The sequence below is a fragment of the Capra hircus genome, chromosome 27 (genome assembly GCF_001704415.2).
Source record: "Capra hircus breed San Clemente chromosome 27, ASM170441v1, whole genome shotgun sequence".
Lineage (NCBI taxonomy): Eukaryota > Metazoa > Chordata > Mammalia > Artiodactyla > Bovidae > Capra > Capra hircus.
In genome coordinates, this window is record NC_030834.1 from 21,147,398 (window position 1) to 21,175,372 (window position 27,975).

The 27,975-nt window shown below is 43.2% G+C and overlaps 1 protein-coding gene across 2 annotated transcripts in view; it reads left to right on the forward strand.

Annotated features, from left to right (window-relative positions):
* Nucleotides 1-27,975, forward strand: part of LOC102172788 (tyrosine-protein kinase SgK223) — a 46,181-nt gene that overhangs the window by 9,724 nt on the left and 8,482 nt on the right. For both annotated transcript variants that reach the window (XM_018042006.1, XM_018042007.1), the window contains exon 4: nucleotides 16,960-17,105. In XM_018042006.1, the coding sequence (XP_017897495.1) occupies nucleotides 16,960-17,105 (146 nt within the window). The remainder of the gene's footprint in view (nucleotides 1-16,959; nucleotides 17,106-27,975) is intronic.

Consider the following 27,975-nt stretch of genomic DNA (forward strand, 5'->3'; position numbering starts at 1 on the left):
AAGAAAAAAAAACACATATATATAGTTTCACGGTAGCGCGCTGAAACTCAGTTTTCTCACCATTTTCTCCTGCCAGTTTAAAGTTCCTCTCAAAGGTCTGAGAAAAATAAATTCTTTTTTTTTTTTTTTGAAGTATTGAGTTGTGCACGGAATTCAGATTCTGAGGTGGGGAGAGGGAAGGGGAGAATGGCCCTCAATTAGAGCAAAACCGACTCCTCTCAGGGAAAGGAACAGCCTGCTGTTTTTCAAAAGATGACAGCCCTTCCCAACATTTTCTTTAGTCGTGTCATCTCCAGTGGTTCTGTTTCAACTCATGTGCCTCCAGGTTGATGTCAGAAGCAGGGAATTGGCCACAGAGGGAAGCAGCTGTGACACTTGACTTTGAACATCAAGGTGTCTTGGGCAGTGATGCGTCCTAACGTGGGCTTTTTCTGGAACCACTGCTTTGTTCTGGTGTTGAGTTGGCCTCCTGCCATGCGTAGTAGATAGCCATCCTCCAAATCTTTGGAGGAGCACAGACTCTGGGCTACGGTTTTTGCTCACTAACTGAATGGGGGGTTCCTCAGCTCAGAAGAGCTCCCACTTTATATAGCACTTACTATGGACCAGGCATGGAGCTAAGGGACTTAGACATATTAACTCATTTGATGCTCAGAGCAGATCTAGGAAGTAGGAATTACCATCCCCAATTACAGATGAAAAAACAGAGAGCTGAGTAACCTGTGCTAGGGTCACACAGCATATGTGGCAGGCTGCCTCCATTGTATGTGCTTCCAAACACCTTAGACGCATCAGTGTATGGAGGAGTGGGCAGGGCATTCAAATAAAACATGGGCATCATGTCTGTCTGCCTCAGGCCTGGAGGACTTAGTAGGAAGCACGGGCTTTGGAGCCAGAAAACTGAGTTCATGTTGGTTCTGTCTCACCTACATGTTAAGTGATCTCGAGCAAGCCACTCACTGTGACAGAGCAGCTTCAAGTTCCTCTCCAAAATGGGCTAATAATAACAATACATTTGTAACACCCTGTTGTTGAAAGGCTCAAATGGATGAACAGAATCTAATGCAGAGATTAATTCTGTAGGCAAAAGCCACCCCGATCTGTCAACAGTAGCAGAGATACCCACACCTTATAGAAATGGGACTGGCCTGATCCGAGGAACACCACCTGAGCCTTGGGGAAGGAACTAGAACTTTCTTGGTTAAGAATCACAGGGTTTGGAATAACACCAGTCACCATAGCAGTGTGACTCAAGTAGAAGCCTTCGTTAGCATCAAGGGTGAGATCAGAGTTTTGGAGGCCAGGTTATTAAAAAACAAAACCATTGGATTATATACAATTCACACCAGGTGGGAATCTCAGAGGTTCTAGGTGCTAGCTCTTTAAAAAAAAAAGAAAGAAAAGTTTTTATTTTCAGAACTTTGGGGAGAAAAATCTTGGAAATAAAATTAACTAGCTTAAGAGAACACAGAAAAAAAGGAAAGAGCATCTGGTACTATTTAAAATAAATTGAACTAGTATATATATATATAGTCATTTGGGGAAGATTTTTCAAGCATTACCAGCATTATCTTTTGAATCATCACACATCTCCCATGAGGATATAAGAGGGCAGGCCCAGGACCTTAAGTTCAGTTCAGTCACTTAGTTGTGTCTGACTCTTTGCGACCCCATGGACTGCAGCACACCAGGCCTCCCTGTCCATCACCAACTCCCGGAGTTTACTCAAACTCATGCCCATTAAGTGGGTGATGCCATCCAACCATCTCATCCTCTGTCATCCCCTTCTCCTCCTGCCTTCAATCTTTCCCAGCATCAGTGTCTTTTCAAATGAGTCAGCTGTTCGCATCAGGTGGCCAAAAGTATTGGAGTTTCAGCTTCAGCATCAGTCCTTCCAATGAATATTCAGGACTGATTTCCTTTAGAATGGACTGGTTGGATCCTCTTTGCAGTCCAAGGGACTCTCAAGAGTCTTTTCCAACACCACAGTTCAAAAGCATCAATTCTTCAGTGCTCAGCTTTCTGTGTAGTCCAATTCTCACATCCATACCATAAACTGACCATAAACTGACATTTGATTCTGGAACTTGGTACTGTACTTACTGAGGTGGGTGCCGGGAACCCACAGCCTTCAAACCTAGTTGGTCTGGGTGATGGCAAATCAGAGTATTGACCAGAGTATAGCCCATGGTTGATCCAGCACCACTGGTGGCTGTGACAGGCTGATGTCAGTTTTCCAAGATGGGAAAATGTTGGAAGGTCTTTGAGCAACATCCAAGGTTAACTTCATTTCTTCGCATGGGTCATCTGTTCAATGGGTTTTATTTCTATGGCTCAACCTCACCTATGAACAAAGATAACAACTGTCATGATGGGTATGAGGTCCACTCAGGACTCCAGAGAGAGGGGCTGTTCCATGCAGAGTAGTGTTACTTTTTAGTAACAGGCACTTAAGCAGGTAAGTTAGTGCTTTCTCGGGCCACTGTAGAACCAAGAAATCGTATGCTGGCTTTCCTCTGGTCCCATTTTACAAAACGGATTGACTTGGAGCGGGAAAAAATAGATGTGGAGAGTGACCTGGCTTTCCTGTGGTCTTGTTTTGAATGTTTGGCAGTAGCTTTTCTGTTTTCTGAGATACTGTCCTCTGCAAACTCCCATCAGGGTTCCTAAGAAAACTCTTGCTGCAATACCATGTAGGATGAAGATTCTCAATACTCATTTAATGCCTGAAAGCCATGCAGAGGTGTTCAAGTACATGTTCAGCCTTCCTCCCAGGCAGGTGAGGAGATCTGGGTCTCTTACCTGCTGCGGCCAAGGCAGCCTCCTACCTGTGTAAGCTCATACCTGCTCAACCTGACCAATCCCACTGAGTCTCTGGATCACCCCTGCTCCAATATAGGGCAGACTTAGAAGGTAAGGAGCAACCCATACTGCTGGTTAGAAAACAAAAACCCACAGGAAAGAGGTGTGTACGTCTTAGTTTAAATGTCACGTTTGAGACAAGGCAGTTCAATGAGAGCAGCCAGTGTCTGGGGGAGTAATTAAGATGTGAAAAAAATCAAATTTATTTCTGCCTTTTATTTCCTCACAGGTGCAAACCTGGTTTTAAATGACTTATGGCTTTTCAGTGACAAGGTCAGTTAAGGGAAAATCATCTGATCAGTGCCAAACAGGCATTTCACAAAGAAACCCCAAAGTAGGAATTAGGCTGGTAGACCTGAACTCAGAGGTAGAATTAGAAGACAACAGATGAATGAGAAATAAGACAGGTTTATATGGTTTTAGTTTCCAGATGATTTGGCCCCAGATGAGACTAATCAAAAAGAAAGAAACATTTCCCCCAGAAAGTGAGGGATGATTTTGTTTAAAGTTATCACTAATGCTTATAATTTTAACCCAATACTTATACTAAGTTCTCCTCCTTCTCTGCAAGGATTCTGGGGAGCAGAGATTGAGTCTGTCCTAAGCTTTTGTTCATTCTTAATTCTCATCCTTCTCACATGGCTTCTTACAGACAGGTGGTGATGGTGTCAGAGATGGAGGTCTTTTCTGCACGCTAAAGTGGCCACATTACTCCCCAGAGGAACCAAAAGAACTTCATTGTACGATCTCTCAATCACATGCTCTCTTAGCATGACTTTGAGGATTGGAATTGGATGAGTGAGATGGGTCACTGTCTTTAGATCCTATATCCAATCTGATTAAATCTCTAGGGGCTTCCCTGGCTGCTGCTGCTGCTAAGTCGCTTCAGTCGTGTCTGACTCTGTGCGACCCCATAGATGGCAGCCCACCAGGTTCCCCCGTCCCTGGGATTCTCCAGGCAAGAACACTGGAGTGGGTTGCCATTTCCTTTTCCAATGCATGAAAGTGAAAAGTGAAAGTGAAGATGCTCAGTCGTGTCCAACTCTTAGCGACCCCATGGACTGCAGCCTACCAGGCTCCTCCATCCATGGGATTTTCCAGGCAAGAGTACAGTCCAGTGGTTGAGATTTCCCCTTCCAAAGCAGGGGGTGCAGGTTCAATCCCTGGTCAGAGCGCTAAGATCCCATATGCCTTGTGGCCAAAAAGCCAAAACATTAAACAAAAGCAATACTGTAATAAATTCAATAAAGACTTTAAAAATGGGCCACATCAAAAAAACAAAAACAAAAAAACTTTCAAATGCTTTATTCTTGAGGCACCTCTTACTGTAGTGGATTGTGATGGGATGGCAACAATTGACCAGGAAATCCCACAATCTTCATGTATAACATGCTTTTCTTAGTGGCATTTTGAAAATCACAGTTTGTATCAGAAAGCATTATACGCGCTTCAGGAATCTTCTCTGTGTTTACCTTTTTGACAAAACTGAAATAAGTCTGCTGGAGATTGAGTTGGTTTGGTGAAGACTGAATACTGGGCATACTTCAGGGGAGAAACCGCCCCGCCTGCCCCACCACACACACACACACAAAGTTTGGCAAACAAAGCACATATATCAACAATACAGTTTTATATCCTGCTCCGTGCCAGGAAATGTATAGTTGGCGTCTTCCCATGAGTTTGTGGATAGAATCTGATGGGACATCTAGTGATGCTGAAGCAGGGAGAGCTAACATTGATTCCTATCTTATTCTGTAATAATCACTAAGTGGAACAGTAGCATATGTAAAATATTTACAGCATTCTCTCCATTTTTGAGAAGGCATCCATGGTGAAGGCTTAGGGATTAGAGATTCTTTAATTCATCAGATATCTACTAATTGCCTACTTTCTGTGCAAGGTGCTAAAAAAAGCCAGTTACTGGAGTTCCACCCCTTAACACCCCTGAGGGTTGACTTGGTAGGAATTGAATTAGCAGATGTGCAAAAGGACCGCCCAGAGTGCACTCCTGCTTTGATTGCTTTGGTTGAGACTGGTTATCACAGCATCTGGATTCTCACTGAATTTCTTGTTCTGCCCAGTAAAGCCAAGATAAGCTCAGCTTGGTGTCCAGGAGTAGTGAAATAACAATCCTTCCTTTAAGGTCTTTTGACCTAATACAAATCACACTTAGTACAGGCATGTAGATAGCCATCTATTTTTTTAAAAAAAAGGTGTTCCTTGAAGGTAAAAGACATTCTTAGCCATCATTTCAGAATATCCTGTTTAATGCCTGGCATATGTAGATGCTCAAGAAACTTTTATTCAGTTGACAGTAGTAGGCAGAGGCCATACCCTATTTATTTCATTTTGACCAGAAGCACCTAACTGTATGTTTTACACATGAAAAAATACTGAGAAAGGAGCAAAGAGCATCATTAAATACTTATATCAAAGTGTCTTTCTGATACCCAAGTTTCAGATTGCCCCATGCTCTGTTCTTGCCTCTCTTTTGGCAGTTAACACAGCATTTTGAATTAAACTCCATTCATAAGTCATATCTTTCTAAGAGCTTGTAAACTCTTGAGAGTACAGGAAACATTTTATATACTTTCGTCGACTTTTCCATAGGATGCCTTAAGACAGTAGGTATTCAATGAAAGATTATTGAATTAGAGGGGAATAAAGGCCAGAAGGAACTACAAATCTTGATCTTATTTTTCACTGGACACCCCATTATAATTCTGTGGCTTGAGTTAAAGAAACTGAAGTTAATAATTATTAATGCTATTAATGCTTCAAGGTGGGCAAACACTGTGAGAGCACAATGCACCCTTTCATGGATTAATTACTCTCCAACGATTGTACATTTGCTTTTTTTTTTTTTTAAGCTGAGCAGGTGTTTGGAGCCCAGCCCTCTCTCGCCACAAGAATGTTCTTTTCAGGCAGTAATCACCTAAGGACTTTTTTCCCCACCCATAAATTGCAAGGAATTCTAGGGTGTGGTTTCATTTTTCTGAGAATAGATTTTCCATGCTTTCTGAAGTGGGTTGGGAGATACAGGCATGGGCCACATGATCAAGCCCCCTCTGCCATCACATGATCAAAAGCACTTTGTTCCTAGAATAGCCAGCCTACCTTTGAGGTGTGGAACTCACCAATTGCTGAGACATTTTCTCTATTTGTAGTGCAGGCAATTTGCTGTTTGATTATCATTGATGTGCTCACAAGAAGACTTGCATTTCCCTTTACCAGGGTAGATAGACCAACTTTAAAGAATCATTAGCAACCATTTCTCAACTAATAATTTTCCCTTTAAGAGCAGCGTCTTCAGCCTCTGTGCTACAATCACTTGTTTCTTTCAACTGGCTTTTGGGCAGATCCCTAAAAATGTGGGCATTAACAGTGTTTGTTCTTTCCCCATACAACTCTGTAAAATCCTCCACTTCCATCAGCTTTTGTCTGGTACTCTGGACATTTATTCTCTGTACTTTTCTAACAGGAAGACTTATGTAAACAAGTGTCCTTCACTGGGGGAAAAGGGGAACTTCCAGATTAAAGACTGCTTTAAAAAAAAAAAAAACTCTTCCCTTCTTACTCAGATGTTTTACTCTCCAGTTAATTTTAGTATCTTTCTCTACCAGATGATCCCCGTGACTTCCTCGCAGTTTGGTTTTAGCCATTTCATGCCCATTTATACATGTGCTATAAACAATTTAAAACTTGTCTTTTAGGCAAATGATTGGCAGTGTTTCCGCTGTATGTCCCTTCACAATGTCTCCTGATTCCCGGAGCTCCATAGACAGTCAAAATGAATGAAAATTCAGATACCCTGGATAAAGACAAGAATAGTTGAGATAAACTGACACATTAAGTAGTAATAAGACTTTGAAGATTATGAAGAAAGGGAAGAAGAATCTTTGGAATTTTAAAATCAGTCATGGTGGGGAGGTCACTTAAAATAATCCTTATGAATGTGTGATCAAAGGGAGGGTTTTGTGACTGCATGTTCTTACAACACCAGGGCAATTAGGTTGCATCCTCCACATCAGCTACAGTCAGTTGAAGTAGCATTCTGGAGTTTCACATGGAAAACTGTGACAGCTTGCCATACTCCCATCAATACTGTCTGCAGGTTGTGGGAGAGGGGAGCAGTGTACAGCCACAGGTGCCAGCTGTTTGCCTGTCCAGCTTAAGAATCCAAAATTTACCATCAGTAATTGCAAAATCATTGGGGATCAATAACTGTTTACTATCAGATGGTAAAGAATCTGCCTATAATATAGGAGACCCAGGTTTGATACCTGGGTTGGGAAGATCCCCTGGAGAAGGAAATGGCAACCCACTCTAATATTCTTGCCTAGGAAATCCCATGGACAGAGGGGCCTGGCAGGCTACAATCCATGGGGTCACAAAGAGTCGGACATGACTGAGCAACTTAACACTTCACTGTACTAATTTGAAAGTTCCACACCTGGGAGAGGATCTGTGGTGTGTCTAGCCCATGTAGCCCTAAGCGAAGTGTTTGCAGAAGAGGGTCTTCTGATTACAACCTCCATTTTGTGCCAAAATGTTTTGTTTCCTCTTAATGAGTGATTATGAATATTATCTGACTTTTAATGAGTGACTATGAATATTTTGTGAATTATAATGAGTGATTATGAATATTCCATGAATTTTTGAAAGTTTGTATTTTAGTAAACAACAGTTACCATTAAATCTAGTATCCAATATATAACGTATTATTTCTCTTTAAAGACCTTAAATTTATGTTTTCATTCCTTAAATCATGTTAAACAAGGAATGTTAGCCTCACCCTCTTTAACTTTTAGCACTGACTTTCTGTGCCCCAGGTGGTTGCGGTAAGGGAGTCGAGGCAGGAGGTATATGTCAGAATCTTTTGGAGGAGTAGTTTGAAATTGTAAATATTTAATATATATATAAATTAATATTAAATATTATGATATAAATTTTTATTTTAGAAATTGAAAACTATTGTTTTCATAATTACTTACATATAATTTTTCCAAGTCTTTTTGACTGGTGGTAAGTGAGGTCATCTTTTTTTATGAAAATATTCAACATGAGGAGAAAGTAGAAGAAAACCCAGACAGGAATATTTGCTGATCTATTATATTTACTTGGTGACTTTCCTTTAGATCTTTCAAAATACCTCCTTGATATTTGTGTCTTCTCCAGAGCTTGACGCAGGGAATTGTCTGCACAGTAAATAGTAAATCCTAAATCCAGCCCCTCAATCCTTTTCCTTTGCCTCCTTCAGTGTTGATCTGCCCTTCCTCCTGCTTGTGAAAGTCATTTAATCACTAACTGTTGAGGTCTAGGTGTAAAGGAAGCTAAAATGAATTACCCAGGAAAATAAAATATAAGAATACACTGGGCCCTTTCCATTCCTGAGTGATGCCTTCGAGTAAAATAGAATGAGGATCAGTACAATATTGTTTATAGTAGCTGGGAGTTGGAGCAAACCCAGGCTTACTTGAGAGAGGTGAAGATAGTGGCTAAGAATACCAAATAATGGGATGAAAGTTTGGAATAGCTGCTTTGGAGAATGGGAGGTCCCATGTAAGGATGGCCCAGGAGCCACAAGAGCTAGCTGTCAGGAAGTTTGAGTTCATTGTGGTACCAGTCGGCATGGTTGTGTGCTTTCCTAGAGAAGCACTAGTGCAGAAGTCAGATGGGAGATGTTTGTTTCATCTTTGGGTCTCTTTAAAATATGAAAGTGATATCTCTAGCCTATCTATTAAAAAATATCTAGGTATCTTCTATCCAGGTAGCAAGATACTGGATTTGCTAGAGGCTGCTGAAGTCTTTTGTCTGTCTATCCCCATCTATCCATCCATCCATCCTCCCATCTTTCTGTATAACTAGTACTTTCTTTGTACATGGTGCTGTTTTTAGCACTTATTAAATATTAAGTCATCAACTCCTCCTAACCACCACCTACCCCCCCCAACCCCGCTAATGAGGTAAGTAGTAGTATTATCTCCGTTTTGTGCATGGGATGCCCCCGGGCCCATGCTCTTAAGAGTGAAACTCATCTGGGAAGCTTTTCAAATGTTTTCGTTGCTATTGTTCCCAAAGGCTCCAGAGGTTTCTTCCACACTATGCTGACCTGTGGGCGGGGCAGCTGGTGGGAGGGCCCCATCTGTGGATTGTAGTTCAGTCTTTACTTTCCATTGGTCATTCATTGCCCTTTCACCTCTTCCCATCTGCCCCTGTGTGAACAGATGATCAAGCTCTTGAACATGTAGCGTTTCTTCTTTAACAGGCCAGGAGTTGGAGACTCACTGTTCTTAGGTGATGAGATTGGAGATGCAAGTGTAGTGGACCAGGTTTTGGGGTCCAACCGCCAAGTTCTTCTGCACCCTCTTACCTGCTTTCCATAGCTGGTCTCCTGTCCTCAGCCTGGGCTTAAACCTTCCCACACTAGGGAGTTGCTGCCTTCCTCTCTCCTGCACCAGAAATTCTTTGGGAAAGGACATAGCCATGCAGACTAGGGGCCACAAATAAAAGACTTTGATTTTCTGAGACAGGAAAGGTCATCTTTTAAAGCCATTTGTATCTCTCAGTGCCAAAGTATATCTGTGTATAGTTAGGACAAATGGCTGCAAATTTCCATTTGACCGATCGAAGTGTTTTTATCTGTTTTTACACCAGCTAACTAGTAGCCTAAAGATGTGTATGTAGGTGCCCGTTTGCGGGCATGCATGCGCACACTGCTGTCTTTAAAAATAAGCATGGCTTTATTCCTGTTTTTAAATGGTTTCCACTGAATGCAAAGTGCTTTCGTTTTGGGGTTAAACCAAAGGCCTTTTTCAACTTGAGGTGCCCCAGCAGTCACCAGTGCATTAACTGCAAATGCAAATTAAAAAGCCTGCACTGTGGGGACCGTAAAGGTCATCTGACCCAAAATGAAACTGATTTCCTATCTTTATATGTACTGATAAGTCAGCGGGGAAGCCTGTCGCCAGAGCAGACTGGGTCCATTAGTTCCTTCATTTGGCACTTAGACACTTTGCAGAATAACTCCCATAGCATCTTCATCAAACAGCACTAAGGATAAAAACAATAAAAACCTTTCCAGCTTAGCGATCTTACTTTCTCATCCCATCTCTTGAAAAAAAAATATTTTTTAAATTATAAGATTGTTAGATTGTATAAATTCAGGATATTTGGGAACTGTGGTAGTTTGTAGATATGAAAAAGCCTCAGCTGTTGAGTCCAGCTTTCTGGAGGGCTGTTGTTTACTCAGTGTTCCTGCCTTTTGCAAGTTTTGCTGGGCAAGTGTAGCCGGGCAAGTGTGATTCTTTTCTCAAAGGAAACATTTATCCTCCTAGATGCCTCCCAGTTATTGAAACAGAGGCAGATAAACTTAATCAAGAAGTATTTAATAATGACTCTGTGTTCCAGCATGTCCTGACTAGGACACAGCTCTTCAAAACAGTTTATAATTGTGGTGGTAACAAGCCTGTTTCACATGAAACAGAATCATCTAACCAGGATTATAACCAAATGCTCAGTGATGTGAATCAGACTCAGTTTGGTATGAGTTCCAGAGGGCATAGACCAGTCAGAGAAGACTGAGATGGCTTGGGAAGGGTTTGTAGGTAAGTGATGTTGCTGCTGCTAGGTCTTGGGTATGGAAAAGGTTTGGAGGGGAGAGAGAATGTTTCCCTCTCTGCCAAAATGGGGCAGGGACAGGAATGCAGGGTGCTTTGGGGACAATGAGAGACTCGCCCCACCGGAGCAGAGTATATATGAGCAGAAGTAGTGGATATTGATTAACCAAAATGGTGATAATTTTTTTTCCAAACAGAATGCTAGGCATGTGTTCTAATGTATACACGGTGCAGGGGTGGGGTGAGGGGGATATTTGAAATCAAAGACAATCTGGAGGTGTGTTTCTGTTACCGTGCGAGACCAAAGCTGATTCGGTATAGCGGCAGAGGTCAAGAACTTGCACGAGCTTGTGTAGGGTTCTTGAAGGTTGACCATCATTATGCGAGAAGGATTTTGGAGAGATTTTGAGTCAGAATGACTAAGGCTGCAGATGTTTTCTGACAACCGTGGCTCAAGCCCTCTGCATACTTTTTTAGAGGAGATTGATCAATATTTATCTACCAGGTTGTTGAAGCAAGGATAGTATCACCTCTCCTCGCTGTTGCACCCACAAATCCTGACACAGTGCCTGGCACAGAGCAGGCAGTCAGTATTTATTTACTGGAAAATATGAGAATGGTATTCAAAAAGGACAGGGTTGGGGAATGCACTGCTGGTCATACAGGCATAAGATAAATAAAAACGGGGTGCTTGTATTCACCAAGCTAACCCAGTGTTTCAGCTCCAGTCATTGAATGATTTTGACTTTAGGATCTGGCCGAATAGTAGAGAATGAAATAGGGTGAAATTGAGTGTATTTGAGAGGGTATTTGAATGGCTTCTGATGATGCAGCCCAACAGGACAATTGGAGATCGAAAGCCGCAGGTCGCAGAGGCAGAGCCGTCCCTGTTTTCCTGTGCTTTCGCAGGAAGTGCATTTTATAGAAAAGTCAGAGAGGAACTGAGGGGAAACGGAGAGCTCTGAGCTGGTGAATTCACAGCAGGCTGACAGGGCACACTCGGCCGCCTTTGAAGCTGGCCCTTCATCCTCAGGGCTGCTCCGCAGGACCCCGCCAGCACCGGCCCAGCCCAGCCCTGGGCTCTGGGAGGCCATGCGGGTGATCACAGCACCGAGGGCTGGAGTCTGGGATGGTAAGAGGCTCTCATTCTTTGATTAAGGCATGACTTGATTTAGTTGCATCTAAGCCAGTTTGTTTTCCCTTCTTGGTAACTTAAGTTATTGAGTTTTCAAACATGTTTGTGCTTTCTGAGCTACCTGAAAGGGCTTCCCCAAAACATTAGACATAGCAGTGAACTTGATTCATCCGAAGACTGGGTGGTATAACTATGTATAGGGGTCTGGAGAACTAGTGTCAGACTGCACGCTGGTGCTGTGCGACTTTCCTTACCTTCCGCCCCAGAGGCAAAAATTCTCAACCAGATAGATGTGAACTAGCCCAGACTCAGAGCTGTGAGAATGAACGTTTGCTTCGGTCACACTTTCAGTTGTGCTGCGTATGAGGATTCTAGCCGCCGTGTCTGAGAGACAGTCTCTGCCCCCACTGGGGTCTGGTATCTGTTCAGAATATTGGGCATTCTGAAAACTCGGGGGTATTTTTAGACTTAGTATTTTTTTTTTTCCTATGAATGAGGAAGTCTGGCAGATGGCTCTTCCGGCTGGATTATTATTATTTTTTCGCAGCTTTCTACCAGTACGGTAGGGAGAAAACTCTGGCAAGGCTTCTTTCTCTAAGGACAATGAGGGGAAAAGCCATTCTGCAAACACTGAGCAGCAGCTGCAGGGCTCAGATCTCTAAGGACACTGTGCCACTGGCTGCGTATCTCACACTGCTCTCCTGTGACTGTGTCTAATCTCAGGGGGAGGTAGGGAAGGAAGTCTGAGCAAGAACAAGTCATTTTTCACAGTGCAGAGCAACGACATCTGTGCAGGCAGTGCTCTCACTGCGGCTGATAAGAGTGTTAGTCGCCACCCAGAGAGGAAGGACTAGAGCATGTGGCTTTGGCCTCATGAAGCCACTTCCTTAAATCACGTGACATCAGAGTTCATCGCGTAGATGGTTTGCACCAGTTTTTTGAAAGGCAAGTCAAACTATCATTAATGAAGGAAAAGAGCCTTTAAAAGAGAAAAAGTATAGTATGGCTGTGTATTGCTGAGTGCCTTTGGATTCTCATCCGGCCTTGCATCTGATGAAACAATCTACTAGGGCCCAGAAAAGTTACCTTTGGAATCTTAAGCCTTTTGCAAGGATTCTTGAGAAATCTATTGCACACACAGACTGGAGACACAAAAAATGATGTGATTGTCTGTCCCCGCTTTGATGGCCAGCTTCCCCCTTTGCATTTTCAAGTCTGGTGTGGTTGTGTTTCTTCGATAATTGAAGTGGCCATTCTCTAAGACAACAGATCATACAGGTTTCCAAGGTGGATGATATGAAATATTTTTTAAAAGGTTACCCCTTTCCTCCTTATTTACATCTAAGCATCCCAGCTACCTATGGGGTTTTAGTTACTGGTTGGGAATCTGGACTTCTTGAGGGTTTTTTGGTAGAGAAACAGTAGTAAAATCCCCAGAAGCCTTGAAAATTCCACTTGTGGCTTGGCTACTAAGATTTACCAAAGTCTACATTTGGAGGCTTCCCACTTCCCTAAACACACACACACACACACACACACACACACACACACACACACAGAATTTATCCTGCAGCCACTAGAATAGTCTGGTTTTGTCTGCGTTCACTTGGTGGGGCTTTAAAACTGTGACTTCTCATATTGAGTAGATGTAGAAAAATTAACCCTCACAGTCTCAGATGAGTTGTTAGGACTGAAAAATAACTTCCATCCATGAGGCTTTTCTGTGGTGAAATCAACCCTCATAGAGCCTGTCTATCCCATGAGGACTGATTGAAATCTCACTGGGTCATCTCTGTGTTCCTTGCCCTTCAGAGGCTCAGCAGCAGGTCAATAGAAGTGGCCATCCTTGGGCTTAGTCAGACCCTAGTGATTTCTTTCTAAGAATGTTCATTTCCAAGTTTTTCAAGCATGCAGTGAAGTTCAAAGAATGATTAAACTCACTTTCATGTGTCCAAGGGCTTCCCTTGTAGCTCAGCTGGTAAAGAATCCACCTCCAATGAGGGAGACCTGAGTTCAATCCCTGGCTTGGGAAGATCCCCTGGAGAAGGGAAAGGCTTCCCACTCCAGTATTTTGGCCTGGAGAATTCCATGGACTGTATAGTCCATGGGGTTGCAGAGTCGGACACAACTGAGTAACTTTCACACATGCACGTGTCCAAGGTTTTTCAAATGATTACCATTTTGTTCTCTGTTTGGTTTTTTTAAAAGGAAATATTACAGATACAGTGGACTATCCCTCCCTATACAATTTCCATTTCAATTTCCCCTTGCTACCCAGAGTCATCACTGTCTTGGAGTGTCATTTCCATTTTACCAGTTATATGTGGCAACATGTGTAAAAATTACATAGAATCATAATGTGTTTTAAAATTGTATATAAATGGTGTCACACTTGAGCCTTTTGCAAGCTACTTTTAATAGTCAGCGTTTTAAGAATCATTTTCATCCTAGTACCTTAAAATCAAGTGTATTTATTTTTGTTTGCAAGATGGTACTCTGATACAAGACTATACCACAGTGTACCCATTCCTTTACTGGTGGCCATTGGACTGCCTATGATTTTGTTTCTGCTGTTAGTAACACTGTGAACAGTCTTCCCCATGTATGAGTTTTTCTAAATCTGCCCTACACAGTGCAGTAGCCACTAGCTAAAATGTGGGAGCCTAAATTGCAATGTGCTATAAATATAAAATACAAACCAGATTTTGAAGACTTAGAATAAAAAAAACTATAAAATATCTCATTAATTTTATATTTGTTATGTAGTGAAATGACAATATTTTATGTATTTTGTGAAGTAAAATACATTGTTAAAATTAATTTTACCTTTAATTTAGCTACTAATCTTTTTTAAATTTTATATGTATGTAATAACTTGTGTTATATTTCTATTGATCAAGACTGTTCTAGATCGGGAGTCATCATCTACCACCCACAGGTCAGCCATCTATCTGTGTTGTAAAAAATTTTACTAGAAAACATGCCCATTTGTTTACGTATTGTCAATGACTCCTTCCCTGCTACAAAAGCAGAGCTGATACTTGCAAGAGAGACTGTATGAGCCTAAAATATTTACCATCTGGCCTTTAAGGAAAGGTTTGTCCATCCCTATTCTAGAGCGATGACCTTTTTAAAACTAAGTTTCTAAAATATATTTTAAGAATTATATTTAATACTGTGATCCAATACACACACACAGACACACACACACACACACCTGAAACAAAAGTTTCACAAATACTTACTCTTTTCATTTTCCTCCTTTTTTTTTTTTTCCTGGTCTGTTCCGTTAAACTGCCTTGACTCACAAAATTGAGCTGGCCATTCATTCACTACCAGTCATTTAATATCTTTGTTCCCTTTGCATCTGGCAACTGAACATTTTTCTTTCTTTTAATGCTTCACTTTATACTAAATAATCATGTGTATGTTCTCACACATACCACATTTACTTTTTGTTTTGTTTTCTCTATTTATATACATTTCTTCTGGTGTTTTTCTGCACCAGCTCAGCAGCTGTGGTGCTGGAATTTCTCCCATGGCAATTTTCTGAGCCTGTAGACCAAGAGACTGTAGGGCCACTCTGAAGTGGTTGAATTGCCAGAGAGACCTAGCTTTTCTTTTCCCTAGACTGAGGACTTGTCATTATTCACAACTTCATATCTTGGCCTCATCTGCAAAACCACTGTTGTTGGATCTGATGAGGATGGATAAAAATATTTTATGAAAACTTCTGATGATATTTTGCCAGAGGGTAAAATAAAGATAATCTACTACCATAGCACTTTCTAAGATTTGATATCCCCAAGGCCCCTAGGGAGAAGGCACTGGCAACCCGCTGCTATACTGTTGCCTGGAGAATCCCATGGGTGGAGGAGCCTGGTAGGCTGCAGTCCATGGGGTCGCTAAAAGTCGGACACGACTGAGCAGCTTCACTTTCACTTTTCACTTTCACGCATTGGGGAAGGAAATGGCAACCCACTCCAGTATTCTTGCCTGGAGAATCCCAGGGACGGTGGAGCCTGGTGGGCTGCTGTCTATGGGGTCGCACAGAGTCAGACACGACTGAAGCGACTTAGCAGCAGCAAGGCCCCTAGAGCGACTTTGGAATGTAAAGAATATTATTACTTGTAACATTGCCATCACTGTCATATTTAGTTTTAATAGATTTAAAACTTTTAAAAATGCAGTCCTAGGAGTAGGAGGTGGGGAGAGAAGCATATTTTTGGAGAACATGTTTCATGGAAGCAAACTTTCTCTAAACTTTTCTGTTAATGAACAAGAGATTCCACTGCCTGTGAGGACCATACAGGGCTGGGCAACGCTGAACACAAAGAACAGTCAATACATTCTTGGCTGTAAGGTCATATGCATTAAGTAAGGCAGTTCTGATACCAAATCAATACTGTTTTGTGTATTTTCTACAGCAGATATTGAGATATAGATCCACCGTGGTGGGAGAGAGTGTCATCAGGAGATATCAGTCCAGACAAATCTAGGTTACCACCAACAGGGAAAGGGCTGGATTGATTGTGGTCTGTCCCACTGTGTGGGGAAATGTCAGGTCAGAGTGAATATTCATGTGGTCCTCGGAAAGAGGGAAATCAATCAGCTAAACCTTCTACTTAATAAGGGAACCATTTTCTCCAAGGTGAGGTTCTTTTCTTGAACTTGATATTCCTGTCCCCAATGCGACAGTCATTCTATCTTAGAGACACAATCAAAGATTTCATAGAAAGCCTAAGGGCAGATTCATTCCATAGTTTTGGTATAAGGTTTAATATGGTTCTATCTAAGCATTGCACTACAAATCTAGTTAAAATTGAAATAATGTTTCCTTTAACTCCATGGAACAAGCTAGATCCTTTGAAGCTATATCAAGAGAGTACCAGGCACAGGAGAAATCTTTTGTTTTTGGTCCACAGTTCATTTGTCCTGTGATCTTGCAAAACCTCCCCAATCTCTGTATATCTCTGTACGTTGGCTTGTATGATAATGTTCAATTTTTCTTTGTAGAGATGACACGTGGTATAATAGCTGACATACATGTTTTGGCAGAGAGGGCCAGAGTATGAAGGCAGTTCCTCCCAAATCATGGTTTGGGGGCTTTTCCAAATTTAGTAGACTCACTTATCTTTAATCACACTCAAGAAATCACCTGCCATTCATGTGTATAAGGTTTCAAAAGAGCCCCTGTTCTGTCTTCCCCCAAATTATTTTTTCAGAACTTGCCAGCACTGGTCAGGCTTCAAGAGCATAGTAGGTTCATACTCCATTGGCTGTTTTTTTTTTTTAACAGAAACCAAATTAATTACTTTTATCGTTTGTTTCTACATTTTCCAGGCACCTTTTAAAAATGAATAAGAGCAGCTCTGATTTAGAGAAAGTGAGCCAGGGCTCCGCCGAGAGCCTGAGGGGCGTCCACGTCAGCTTCACCACGGGCTCCACGGACAGCCTGGCCTCCGACTCCAGGACCTGCAGCGACGGAGGTAACACGCTTGACCTTGATGGAGAGGCTTGGGTTCTCCTGAGCCTGGAGGGCCAGGCCTGGGTTAATTGCCAAGATTCGGAAGCATTGAGCTGGACCTACTGTCTCGGTCCCACTTTCCCCACAAAATAGACTCTACCGAGGAGGGTTTTTTTTATTTTTGGTATGAGTTCTCTTTATTTTTATTTATTTATTTGTTTGGCTGCACTGCACAGCATATGCTATGCTGTGCTTAGTCACTCAGTCATGTCCAACTCTTTGCAACCCCATGAACTATAGCCCACCAGGCTCCTCTATCCGTGGGGATTCTCCAGGCAAGAATACTAGAGTGGGTTGCCGTGCCCTCCTCCAGGGGATTTTCCCAACCCAGGGATCAAACCTATGTCTCCCACATTGCAGGTGGATTCTTTACTGTCTGAACCACCAGAGAAGCCCATGAATACTGGAGTGGGTAGCCTATCCCTTCTCCATGGGGTCTTCCTGATCCAGGAATTGAACTGGGGTCTCCTGCATTGCAGGTGGATTCTTTACCAGCTGAGCTACCAGGGAAGCCCACTGCATGGCATGTGGGCTCTTAATTCCTCAACCAGAAATGGAACCCACACCCCCACACTGGAAGGTGGCATCTTAACCGCTGGACCACCAGAGAAATTCTTACTCCCTGTTGAATTTATGGCAAGGTGCTTCACCCCATAGCTCCCTCTCCAATCACGCATAGTACATCCACATGGCAATACGGTGGGAGGTCGGAAGCATATCGAAAGACTCCTGACTCCTGGGCAATGAGTCATTATATGTATAGGTCTGCACTTGATTTCTATCCTCAGGATTGGTTCACAGTGGCAATCCCAAGTTCCCTGTCCCTCCACCCTCTGTCTCTCCTTTTCTTTCACAGGCATGCACACACATATGCACACACTTACTTGGATGCACAGCAGGTGTTTGTATCAGTGTTTGTTGAATTAAACCATGGAGGCTTCATTAGACCACCACTAATCCCAGAGCTTCTGCATAAAGCTCTAAGGCTTCATATGTGGGTATGTCCTGATTGGGCTTCCCAGGTGGCACTAGTGGTAAAGAACCCACCTGCCAATGCAAGGGAAGCAAGAGGTATGGGTTCGATCCCTAGGTTGGGAAGATCCCTTGGAGGAGGACACAGCAACCCACTCCGGTGTTCTTGCCTGGAGAATCTCATGGACAGAGGAGGCTGGTGGGCTGCAGTCCATAGGGTCGCAAAGAGTCGGAAACAATTTATCACACATGTACACATGTCCTGATTGGGTATACAGTTGCCCCCCACACACCCCCCCCCCCCCATATCTGCAGGCTCTGAATTCACAGATTCGAACAGGTTCCCAAGGTTAAATCTTTGGTTAAATCGATGGATGCAGAACCTGCAGATACAGCAGGCTGACAGTACTCTGATGCTGTTTTGTATAAGACACTTGAACATCTATGGATTTTTGGTATCCCAGGGGATTCCTGGAAACAATTCCCCCAGGGAAAATGAGGGATAACTGTATTCCAAAAAAAAGAACTCTCGCTTCCCGGTAGTTTTGATGGGTAGTATTAGAACCTTCAGCCTTTAACATTTGTGTGAGTGTGTGTGTTTGTGTGTGTTGACTCCTGTATTTCTCATTGACTTGCCCTAGCACAATAGATTTGAACATGTGCTATCATGGCCCTCTCAGTCCTAAGGAAATATTTATTCTCCGTAGGTATTTTTAGAGTAGAAAGTTCCAGTGTGAATTTATTGTCACCAACATTTTTCTATCTAAAAGATTAGTGCCACTCAGACAGAAGCATAGAAGTCAGTCTGTGGTGTGTTCTGATGGGAAACTTCCGATAGCTCTGACTTAAAAACAGGAAATATCTTAGCCTTGATTTGGGTGGGATGTGGCAAAAGAACATTTTCTTTCTCTACAGGTTGTCCTGGGCATCTATCTTTTTCCTTTCCCCCTTTGATTGTGCAGAAATTTCTACAAAGCACATTATTCTGTGGAGGGCTGGGCTGGGCATGTGAACCATTAGACCCTGTGCTGGTCTGCAGGGACCTGCTCTTTTGGGATTTTGAGCAATTTTGTGGGAGGGTCTTCCATCTGCCACCCACCAGCTCATGTTGGTGAGAACTGGACTAAATTGCTCCAGCACTTTTCTTCTCAGAACCAGCAAATCATGACGTTTGCTCTTGGGCTCTTACCGTCTAGCCAGGAAGGTAAGATTAAAATTCCTGACCCGTGGGTGGATGGAGTAAGCAAGCAAATTGGGCTGCTCAGAACAAGAGTGTTTATGAAAGCGTCCGGAGAGAGAATAATCAGTGAGGGCTGGTGGAGGGTTCAGAGAAGGCTTCCTGAGGAGATGAGACTTCAGCTCTTGTGTCAAGAGTGGTTAAACTTGAGGAGGTAGTGGGAGGAAGGGGGGATTTTGTAGGTTAAGGAATCAATTCAGGAGGAAAAAAGGCACAAGGTTAGCGATGCACAGGGCAAACGGGTGAGACCAGCCTGACACACTTCAGTGGAAGCGAATGAGGGGCACTAGTCTACGAGGTGGTGGGAGGCCGGGGGCAGGCTGGTGCAAAGCTCTCCAAACCAGTCTGTGGAATTTGGAAGTAGGGAGCCACTTGGGGGTTTATGAGTATGTTGGTGACACCTAACTCTGACTTTTAGAATTAAAATGAACACTTGTCCGTCTGACACTGAGGTGACACTGTAAAACCAGCTATGCTTCGATTTTTTAAAAAGGATGCATTTTCATGGTTATCCTTTTACTGTGAGCTAGTCAGTGGAAATGCCCCTCAAAATCTAGATTCCTGGAATAACAAAAAGGTATATATTGCATTGGCCAAAAAGTTTGTTCAAGTTTTTCTGTAACACATTATGGAAAACCCAAACGAACTTTTTGGCCAACCCAATACCTTCTCAACCAGACTCTGGCTCGTCAGAGCAAACCAGTTTCTATCTGCTGCTCCTACGTATGGCTCTGTACCCAGAACCCTGCTTTGAAACTGGCAAGAGACCACAGGAATTCTCTCTCTCTTTTCTCCTTTTTAATGTCTCTTAAACATTAATCTGGAGACTATCCAGAACCGCCAGTCATGAAATGTAAGAAACCCTTCATTTAGCCACTCATCATTAGCCAAGGCAGCTGGCTTCAATCTGTTGTTGAACAGTGAGCTTTTCGTCCCATGGATCCTTACTCACTTTTACCTTGGAGCAGAAATACTTACCCATCCTGCCTTTTGTTACTATTTGACATCCAGTGCTGAAGCTGAGACAGGGAACCAAGACAGGAGAGGTAGAATTAATTCAAGAATGTAGCATCAACCTCTTTAATATTATATTCCAAATCAAAAGAGACCATTCGATTATTGATTTTGTCAGTAAGAATTCAACTCATGAAAATGACGCATTTTGTGGACTCTGAGTCTGTGGTATGAGCAAGCCCGAGTGAGTTGAGGACAAAGTCATTCCAGGGCATGTACATAGTAGTAGTTTTTAGAAACTTCTTGGAAACTCATCTGGGTTCATGGTGAAAGTTAGTTTTCTTCTATCCAGGTTTTGTGCCCCACCCCCTGCGAAAGTTTTTAATTTTATAAGAAAAATAAACATAATTGCAAGCTGTAATTTTGTTGCATTTTTTAAAAAACGAGTTTGTCTAAACTTGACAAAATATTTTTATATCAATGTTAATTCAGCTCTTTGTGCTTGTGTTGCATTTCTTACTCCTCTGAGCACATCTGTTATCCCATTTGTCCATGTGGGCAGTTCCATTGAATAGTGGGTCAACTCGGTGAAAGGAAAAATCCATCTAAGCAGTTGTCAGGTTTATGCTTGGGTAGGGAGGGACAAACTGCATGTGTAAGGGCAGATCTATGAACGCTGCCAAGGGGAAGGTCATGTGGAGTGAATGGATGGATGGGGTTGGGAGCAATGGTCATCAGGAGACTCATGTGCTTTTAAATGGTTGCTTTTAAATATTGCAAACCTCATAATTGCATTAAGATTATTTTCCCTTTTGATGTAGGATAACATTTCAATTAAGAGTTCCACAGTTAAACAAACATCATGGATGCCAGGCTCCCATCTCCGATTGAACTGAAAATGTGGTCACAAGGGATAGATGAGGGGTCTAAATAACCAGATAGTAGTGACTATAAACTCCCATGAAGAAATATACCCAGGCAGTGTTTCTGTTCTGATTTTTGTCACTGGCAAACCAGAGGCACAGAAAGTTCATTAACTATCTTGACAGTAGTGAGCTTGCATTTCTCAATAATAATGCCAAGAGGATTTTTAAAATATAGACATTAACGCAGTCTATATATGCTTAGTTGCTCAGTTGTTTCGAACTCTGTGGCCCAATGGACTGTAGCCTGCCCAGCTCCTCTGTCCATGGGATTTCCCAGGCAAGAATACTGGAGGGGGTTGCTATTTCCTTCCCCAGGGGATCTTCCTGACCCAGGGATCTAACCTGGGTCTCCTGCGTCTCATGCATTGGCAGGCAGATTCTAAAGAATCAGTTAAAACTGAGCCACCCGGGAAGTCCCACGCAAACTATGGATTGAGTACAATTTTAGATGTTGAAGACACAGCAGGGAGAGAAGGTGCCGCATCCCTTCTTCCATAGAGCTCACAGTCTAGTGTGGAGACATGGATAGCGAGGAAGATAAAGAACTCAAGTGGCCAGTGTGTCAGACGGCAATAAGTGCTACAGGGAAAAGTCAGGCAACAAGGGGGTGGGACGCACCTGTCAAGGGGAGACAGTAAGTCCGCAAAGAGCATACATCAGCCTCACCCTCACTGAGCCCTTGCTCACCCACTCAGGCTATTACCCAAGCCTCTGTAAGAAGAAACAGTATTTTCAAAAAGGTGGTCCTGGGAGTTCCCTGGCAGTGTAGTAGTTAGCATTCTGGGCTTTGCCGTGGCCTGGGTTTAATCCCTGTTTCAGGGAACTGAGATCCTACAAGCTACATGAAGCAACCAAAAAAAAAAAAAAAAAATGGTGGTCCTGAAAAAGACATGTAAAACTTCTAAACCAAAAATAGTGTGTTTTCTATTAAGCAGGCTTGTTAGAACACTTGATCCTAACTGGATGGGTTCAGTCTAATATATTCCATCCGTGTTTTGCTCTAACACTTTCTCTCTCCTCCCAGCCCTCCATGGAGATAGACTGAGTAATGGGTTCTATTCTGAAAGATCTATTACTAAAGGTTGGAGAAATTATCCTAAAGAAAAGATAACTCATTTTTAAGTGTGGCCTGAATCCTCACAATATCACCACACGTAAAGCTTCATCTTAGATTGAGCTATTCCCTTTAAACTAAATTTAAAAACGTATGTTATTTCAGTAAAGTCCATACATGTCTATGATACAAATCTAAACAGTGGAGAAAGATATAAAATGAAAAGCCAGTCTTCAGACACTCCCACCCCAGCTCCCACCTCCACTTGGAACATTTTTTCTATATCATCCCACAAATTTGTATCCATATTCCAAATATCATAAGCTTCAGTTCTACACACTTTTGTACTTACAGTATCTTGAAGTCCTTCAAATCAGAACCTCTAGGTCAACGTCATTTTCTTTACATGGTGTGTATTTTTTCACTGTCTGAATGAGTTAAACCCTCCTCTTGTCAATGCATATGTAGGTTCCTTTCATTAGAAGTCTACAGTAGCATCCTGGGACACACACTGAGATAATTTGCTGAGCATATCTGTAAGATAACTTCTTAGAGGTGGAATTGATATATTAAAACATATATGCATTTTAAAATAGATGTTACCAAATTAACCTCTAAAAATGTCAATTTATGCTTCCATTAGCAGCATGCAAAAGTGCCTTGAACATTGAATTTTACTGTTAATTTGGAAGCAAACCCTTAGTGATTGTGTTATAATGGGAAAAATCATGATTCTGGAAACACACACGGGCTGTAGACATGAAATATTTTCCATGAGCCTGTTTTGCAAACAGACAGTGCTTCCCCATTTTGCGTGTCAATGGCCTACCCATCTTGATCACTGTTTCTTGGGATGCTTAAGCAGTCCAGAGAAACATCTCACAAATGCTGCATTTTCCATATAACCGTAAAATGCTAATAATGTGTTTCCATTTTCAGACCACTTTTGCCTTCTTGAAAAAGTAAGCATTCCTCTTGAAGGAATGCCATATGCCTTCCTTTAACAAAACAACAACAACAAAATAGAGCTTAGTCTATTTTGATTGTGGAACCAAACAAGAGCTTGTATAGTTCTCCTTTGGAGGAAAAAATTACTCTCTGTGAGTCTAAAACATACCCTCCACCCCGACCCTTAACATCTTCTGGAGGGGTGGGGAGGGGTTTTGGCCAAAATCTGCAAGACTACCACTTCCTGTGTGATGCTGGCCTCCACCGATGGCTTCAGTTTCTCACCTTGAACATGTAGGGATTGAAGCAGGCCATGGTGCGGACGAGGTTTCTCCATCTACTTTGTTCCCTCTGCCTTGCCTGTAGTAGGTGCTCAGGAAATATGAGTGAATGAATGGATTAATCTATACAGTCATTTCCAGCCAGCCAGTCATTTCCTCTTACCCTCATTTTAAAAAAAGATCCAAAAAACACTGAAGTGTTTCGAACAAAAGAAAATTCCATTTACTTTCCTTTACAAGGTGGAGAACAGTCAGATGCCGAAGCTAAAGTTTGGAGCTGGGCGGGGGGGCTCTTAGCTGGGACCCTGCCCTTTGTCCCCACATTTGCTCTGGCCTCCCTGCTGTCAAGGTCTGTGTCATTCAGTCCTTTACATCCGCCGTCAGAAGGCAGAGCCGGGCGCCAAGGGAGCCGCACGGGCTCATTTATACGTTTCAAAACTGGACTGACCACTTCCTCCTGCAGCCCAGCTCTCATTTTGGCTGTAGAGAACAATGAAAGTACCTATTAAAACCCAGCCAGAAGAGAGGACTCTATAATAAGAAAACCTCACAGTGCTGGGGTTGAACTTTTGGCCTGCGTTTCTGCATAGGAGTTAAGCTCTTTTTCCAGACCGTTGAAATCCTGGTTCCTCTTCTCTGCTTTCTAAATAGGATGGCACCAAATGAGTTCACCTTCCCGTCGGTTGTTCTGAGATCCCACCCCGTGCACCACATGATAGTTTTGTCCGAGGAAACATTTTTCTCTGAAGCACAGGCACTAAAGAGATGCGGAGCTGTTCTGCTGTATAGCTAGCTACCAGCTTGATATGCAGAACTGAAAACTGGAAGGAAAACTTAGGAAATGGGGTTTGTAGCTCTCTGGCCCTATTAGTACCCAAAGTCATTTTTAAAAAACTACCAATGATGTAACTGTGATGTAGGCAGACGTCGCAGGAAAGTATTTTCCATTCTTACCCTTTTTATACCCTTAATTGTAAGCCAGAATGTGGAAACAGAGTGACCTAACACTGGCCTAAAACCCCAGGATATATTTGACTCTGTCTCGTGCGCCCTTGGATCCAAGTCCTGAGAATATGGGCTGTTGGCCAAAGTGTTTCATGATTTTTTTAGGCACATTTTTCTAAACCAGTGGCTTGCCTGGGAGTTTTGAGACTATTTTAGGTGTCAAGGCATGTTTGTTCCCTCTTCTTTCTGGCTCTTCTACATGCAGAGAGTGGCAGCTGCCACACACAGTAAGAGTCTAGCCTCTGCAAGGTCACAGCCATGTTTCTGAGGAGGTGCCCCAAGGAAGAGTCAAGAGCATGACAGATCCAGAGTGGGCTTTCGGGGTCTCCCGGTGATTCCATAGAAGACGGCTGCTGCCTGTCTTGCGGTGGAGAAATCACACTTTCATTGAGAAGGGTCACACATGGACATCTCTTTCTGAGAAGCCCTAAGAATATTAATAGCTGAGATGTTATTTATTCAGTCCCGTGGTGCCTGGGAGCCATCAGAGAGAATTACGGTCTTCTCATCAGTCATGGATCCAAGTCTGAAGCGTGGATTAAGAATGCCTCAGGACAGAAGGTGGGGTGCCTGTTACCAAACTAGGTGATCACAATGTGTGTATGTAAAGGGCTTCCCAGGTGGAGGTGGTGATAAAGAACCCGCCTGCCAATGCAGGAGATGTAAGAGACACAGGTTTAATCCCTGGGTCAGGAAGATCCCCAGGAGGAGGGCATGGCAACCCACTCCAGTATTCTTTCCTGGAGAATCCCATGGATGGAGGAGCCTGGCAGGCTACAGGCCATAGGGTCGCAAAGAGTCAGACACGACTGAAGAGAGTTGGCATGCACGCACACACACACACACACACACACACACACGTATGTAATGCCCAGTTATACAGGGAAAGGGCACGTTTCCGGTGAACCTCACTTCACTGGATGAGGTCTGTGTCGTGTAGTCCTGTGCCTCCGCTGGGCAAGCGCCTGGCTGGGAGCCTTCCTGCGCAGTGCCATCGTCTGACCGCTCGGCGCTTTAGGTGGTGCTTGCTGGGTGACAAACACCTAACATCTAAGAAATACAGAAAAAGGAGCCAGCCTACACACTAATCCTTGAAGCCACGCCTCCTTCTAATATCCAGTACTCCTGGCCCGACTTAGTTCAGAGGTTGCAGGATATAGATCTCATCAAAGCCACTGATTCACAGTTCCCACAAGAAAGCAAGGGAACACCTACAGGGCAAAGGAGAAAAAAATCACTTCCTTCCAACTGCCTGAACACACACGTTATTTTTTGTGCTAAAGCACAACCTCTTGGTTTTCTTTGGTAATCCAGGGTAAGAAGTGTCGCTGATTTTATATATATATATATATATATATATATATATATATATATATATTTTTTTTTTTTTTTAAGATTCCTGCTATTCTTAAAGACTGGAAAGTTTTCCAGCCACAGCATAGGAGAGCTAGAACTAGAGGGACAGAGGAAGCCAGATAACCATCAGTATAGAGGTATTTTCTTTTGGGGGCAGCTTTGAGACAGAATACACATGAGGAGCTGTTGAAAATGGAAACAGTGGCTGAAATTGTAGCCTATTAGTTTTGGAAGGGGCCTTCGTGGGGATGCAGTCTGGTCAGCTTTAAATGAGGAAGCTCAGCTGAGTAAGATTGACAGCTGACATCTCTCTGTGCACCCTCAGATCAGGGTAGAGGCAGAAAGGGATGTGGTGAGAGCCGTACAAAGAAGGCAAGACAAGCACACCAGATAAGGGGGTGGGTATAAGCATGAGGCTAAAAGAGGGGACTAGTCCACAAACTGACTTGTCACAGACCTCCCCGGCCAGTTGAACTGGGGACTAGGAGTCATAGGCAGGGTGTCCCTGTTGCTGGTTGTTGTTGTTCAGTTGCTCAGTCGTGTCCAACTCTTTGTGACCCCATGGGCTGACTGCAGCACGCCAGGCTCCCCTGTCCTTCACCATGTCCCAGAGTTTGCTCAAACTCATGTCCACTGAGTCGGTGATGCCATCCAACCATCTCATCCTCTGTCATCCCCTTCTCCTCCTGCCCGCAATCTTTCCCAGCATTGGGGTCTTTTCTAATGAGTTGGCTCTTCGCATCAGGTGGCCAAAGTATTAGAGTTTCAGCCTCAGCATCCGTCCTTCCAGTGAACATCAGGGCTGACTGACCGGAATTCTGATCACACTCCACTCCTCTCCCACCCTTATCTTCTGAGTGTTGATAATACATCTCTTTGCCTGAACCTGGTTCCCAGCTCCTGGGTTCAGTGAGCTGCGTGTACTAACTCTGTCCTTCTGGGGGCTTCGCACTGGGCTTGCTCTGCTGTCGCTCACGGATGCTGGTCAGAGAGGCTGGGGCACGGATATCAATGCCTGAGGACGTGGTCATCCACCTTGCTCTCTCTTGCCTATGGAGAAGCATCTTAAGTAAGGAAACCACCCCCGACCCCGCACCCTGCCCCATGTGGATATGAGAGGCTTGGTGCCGGCCACTTCTGTCCCACTTTGGCTGGAGAAAGCAGAGAGAGACTCAGGCATGAACAGCTATTGCATATGCACAAGCAGCCCTACAAAGGCCTTGAGTGAAGTGACACAAAACTAACAGTGGCCTTCCTGTGGGGGCTCTGTCCACGTGTCTCAGGCCTCTGTGTTTGTTGTGCGTCTTTCATTCTAGTCGTCCTGCTGAGAGGAGAGGAGTTCAGAGAGGTACGGCATGCCCGGCCCTTAGGAGGGGACATGCACAGTCACAGTGGTCCCCAACTTTTTTGGCACCAGGGACTGATTTCCTGCAGGACAGTTTTCCCACAGACTGTGGGTGGTGGGGCGTGAGATGGTTTGGGGATGATTCAAGCAAATTACATTTATTGTGCACTTTATTATTATTACATCAGCTTCACCTCAGGTCATCAGCCATTAGATCCTGGAGGTTGGGGCCCCCTGAAAATGATGGGTGCACATCATAAGTGTCCATTTCCTTAAATCTGAGAATCCTGTTTCTTTCACATTTTAACCTTCAGGATAATAGCATGCATTTTACCACATATGGATATAGTTAATGGGTTTCTTTTAATCCCCCTAAAAGCTTTTATTAAAATAATGGCTACATCTTTGAATCAGTTCTTAGAATGAAATAAATGAATATTATTTCAGTTGATACTTCCTTGTCTCCAGTGTCAGTACCTTTTCTTAAACGTTTTTTTACCTGAACTCTTATTTCATTGTGAACTCTCCATTTCATGCAGTGACACGAAGACTAAGTCCAGTCTTCGCTCTGCCTAGACTGGCCATCCATCTCACCTTCTGTGATGTTTCTGGATGTACCTGTGTGCTGTGGAGATCTGGGGCAGTGACGGAACTTTCCCAGAATCATATCAGTATCCATATGCACCACTCTGGGAACTCAGGGGCCTAGGAACCACTCGCTTTTCTGCTTCTTCTTCTATAAAATCACCTTCCT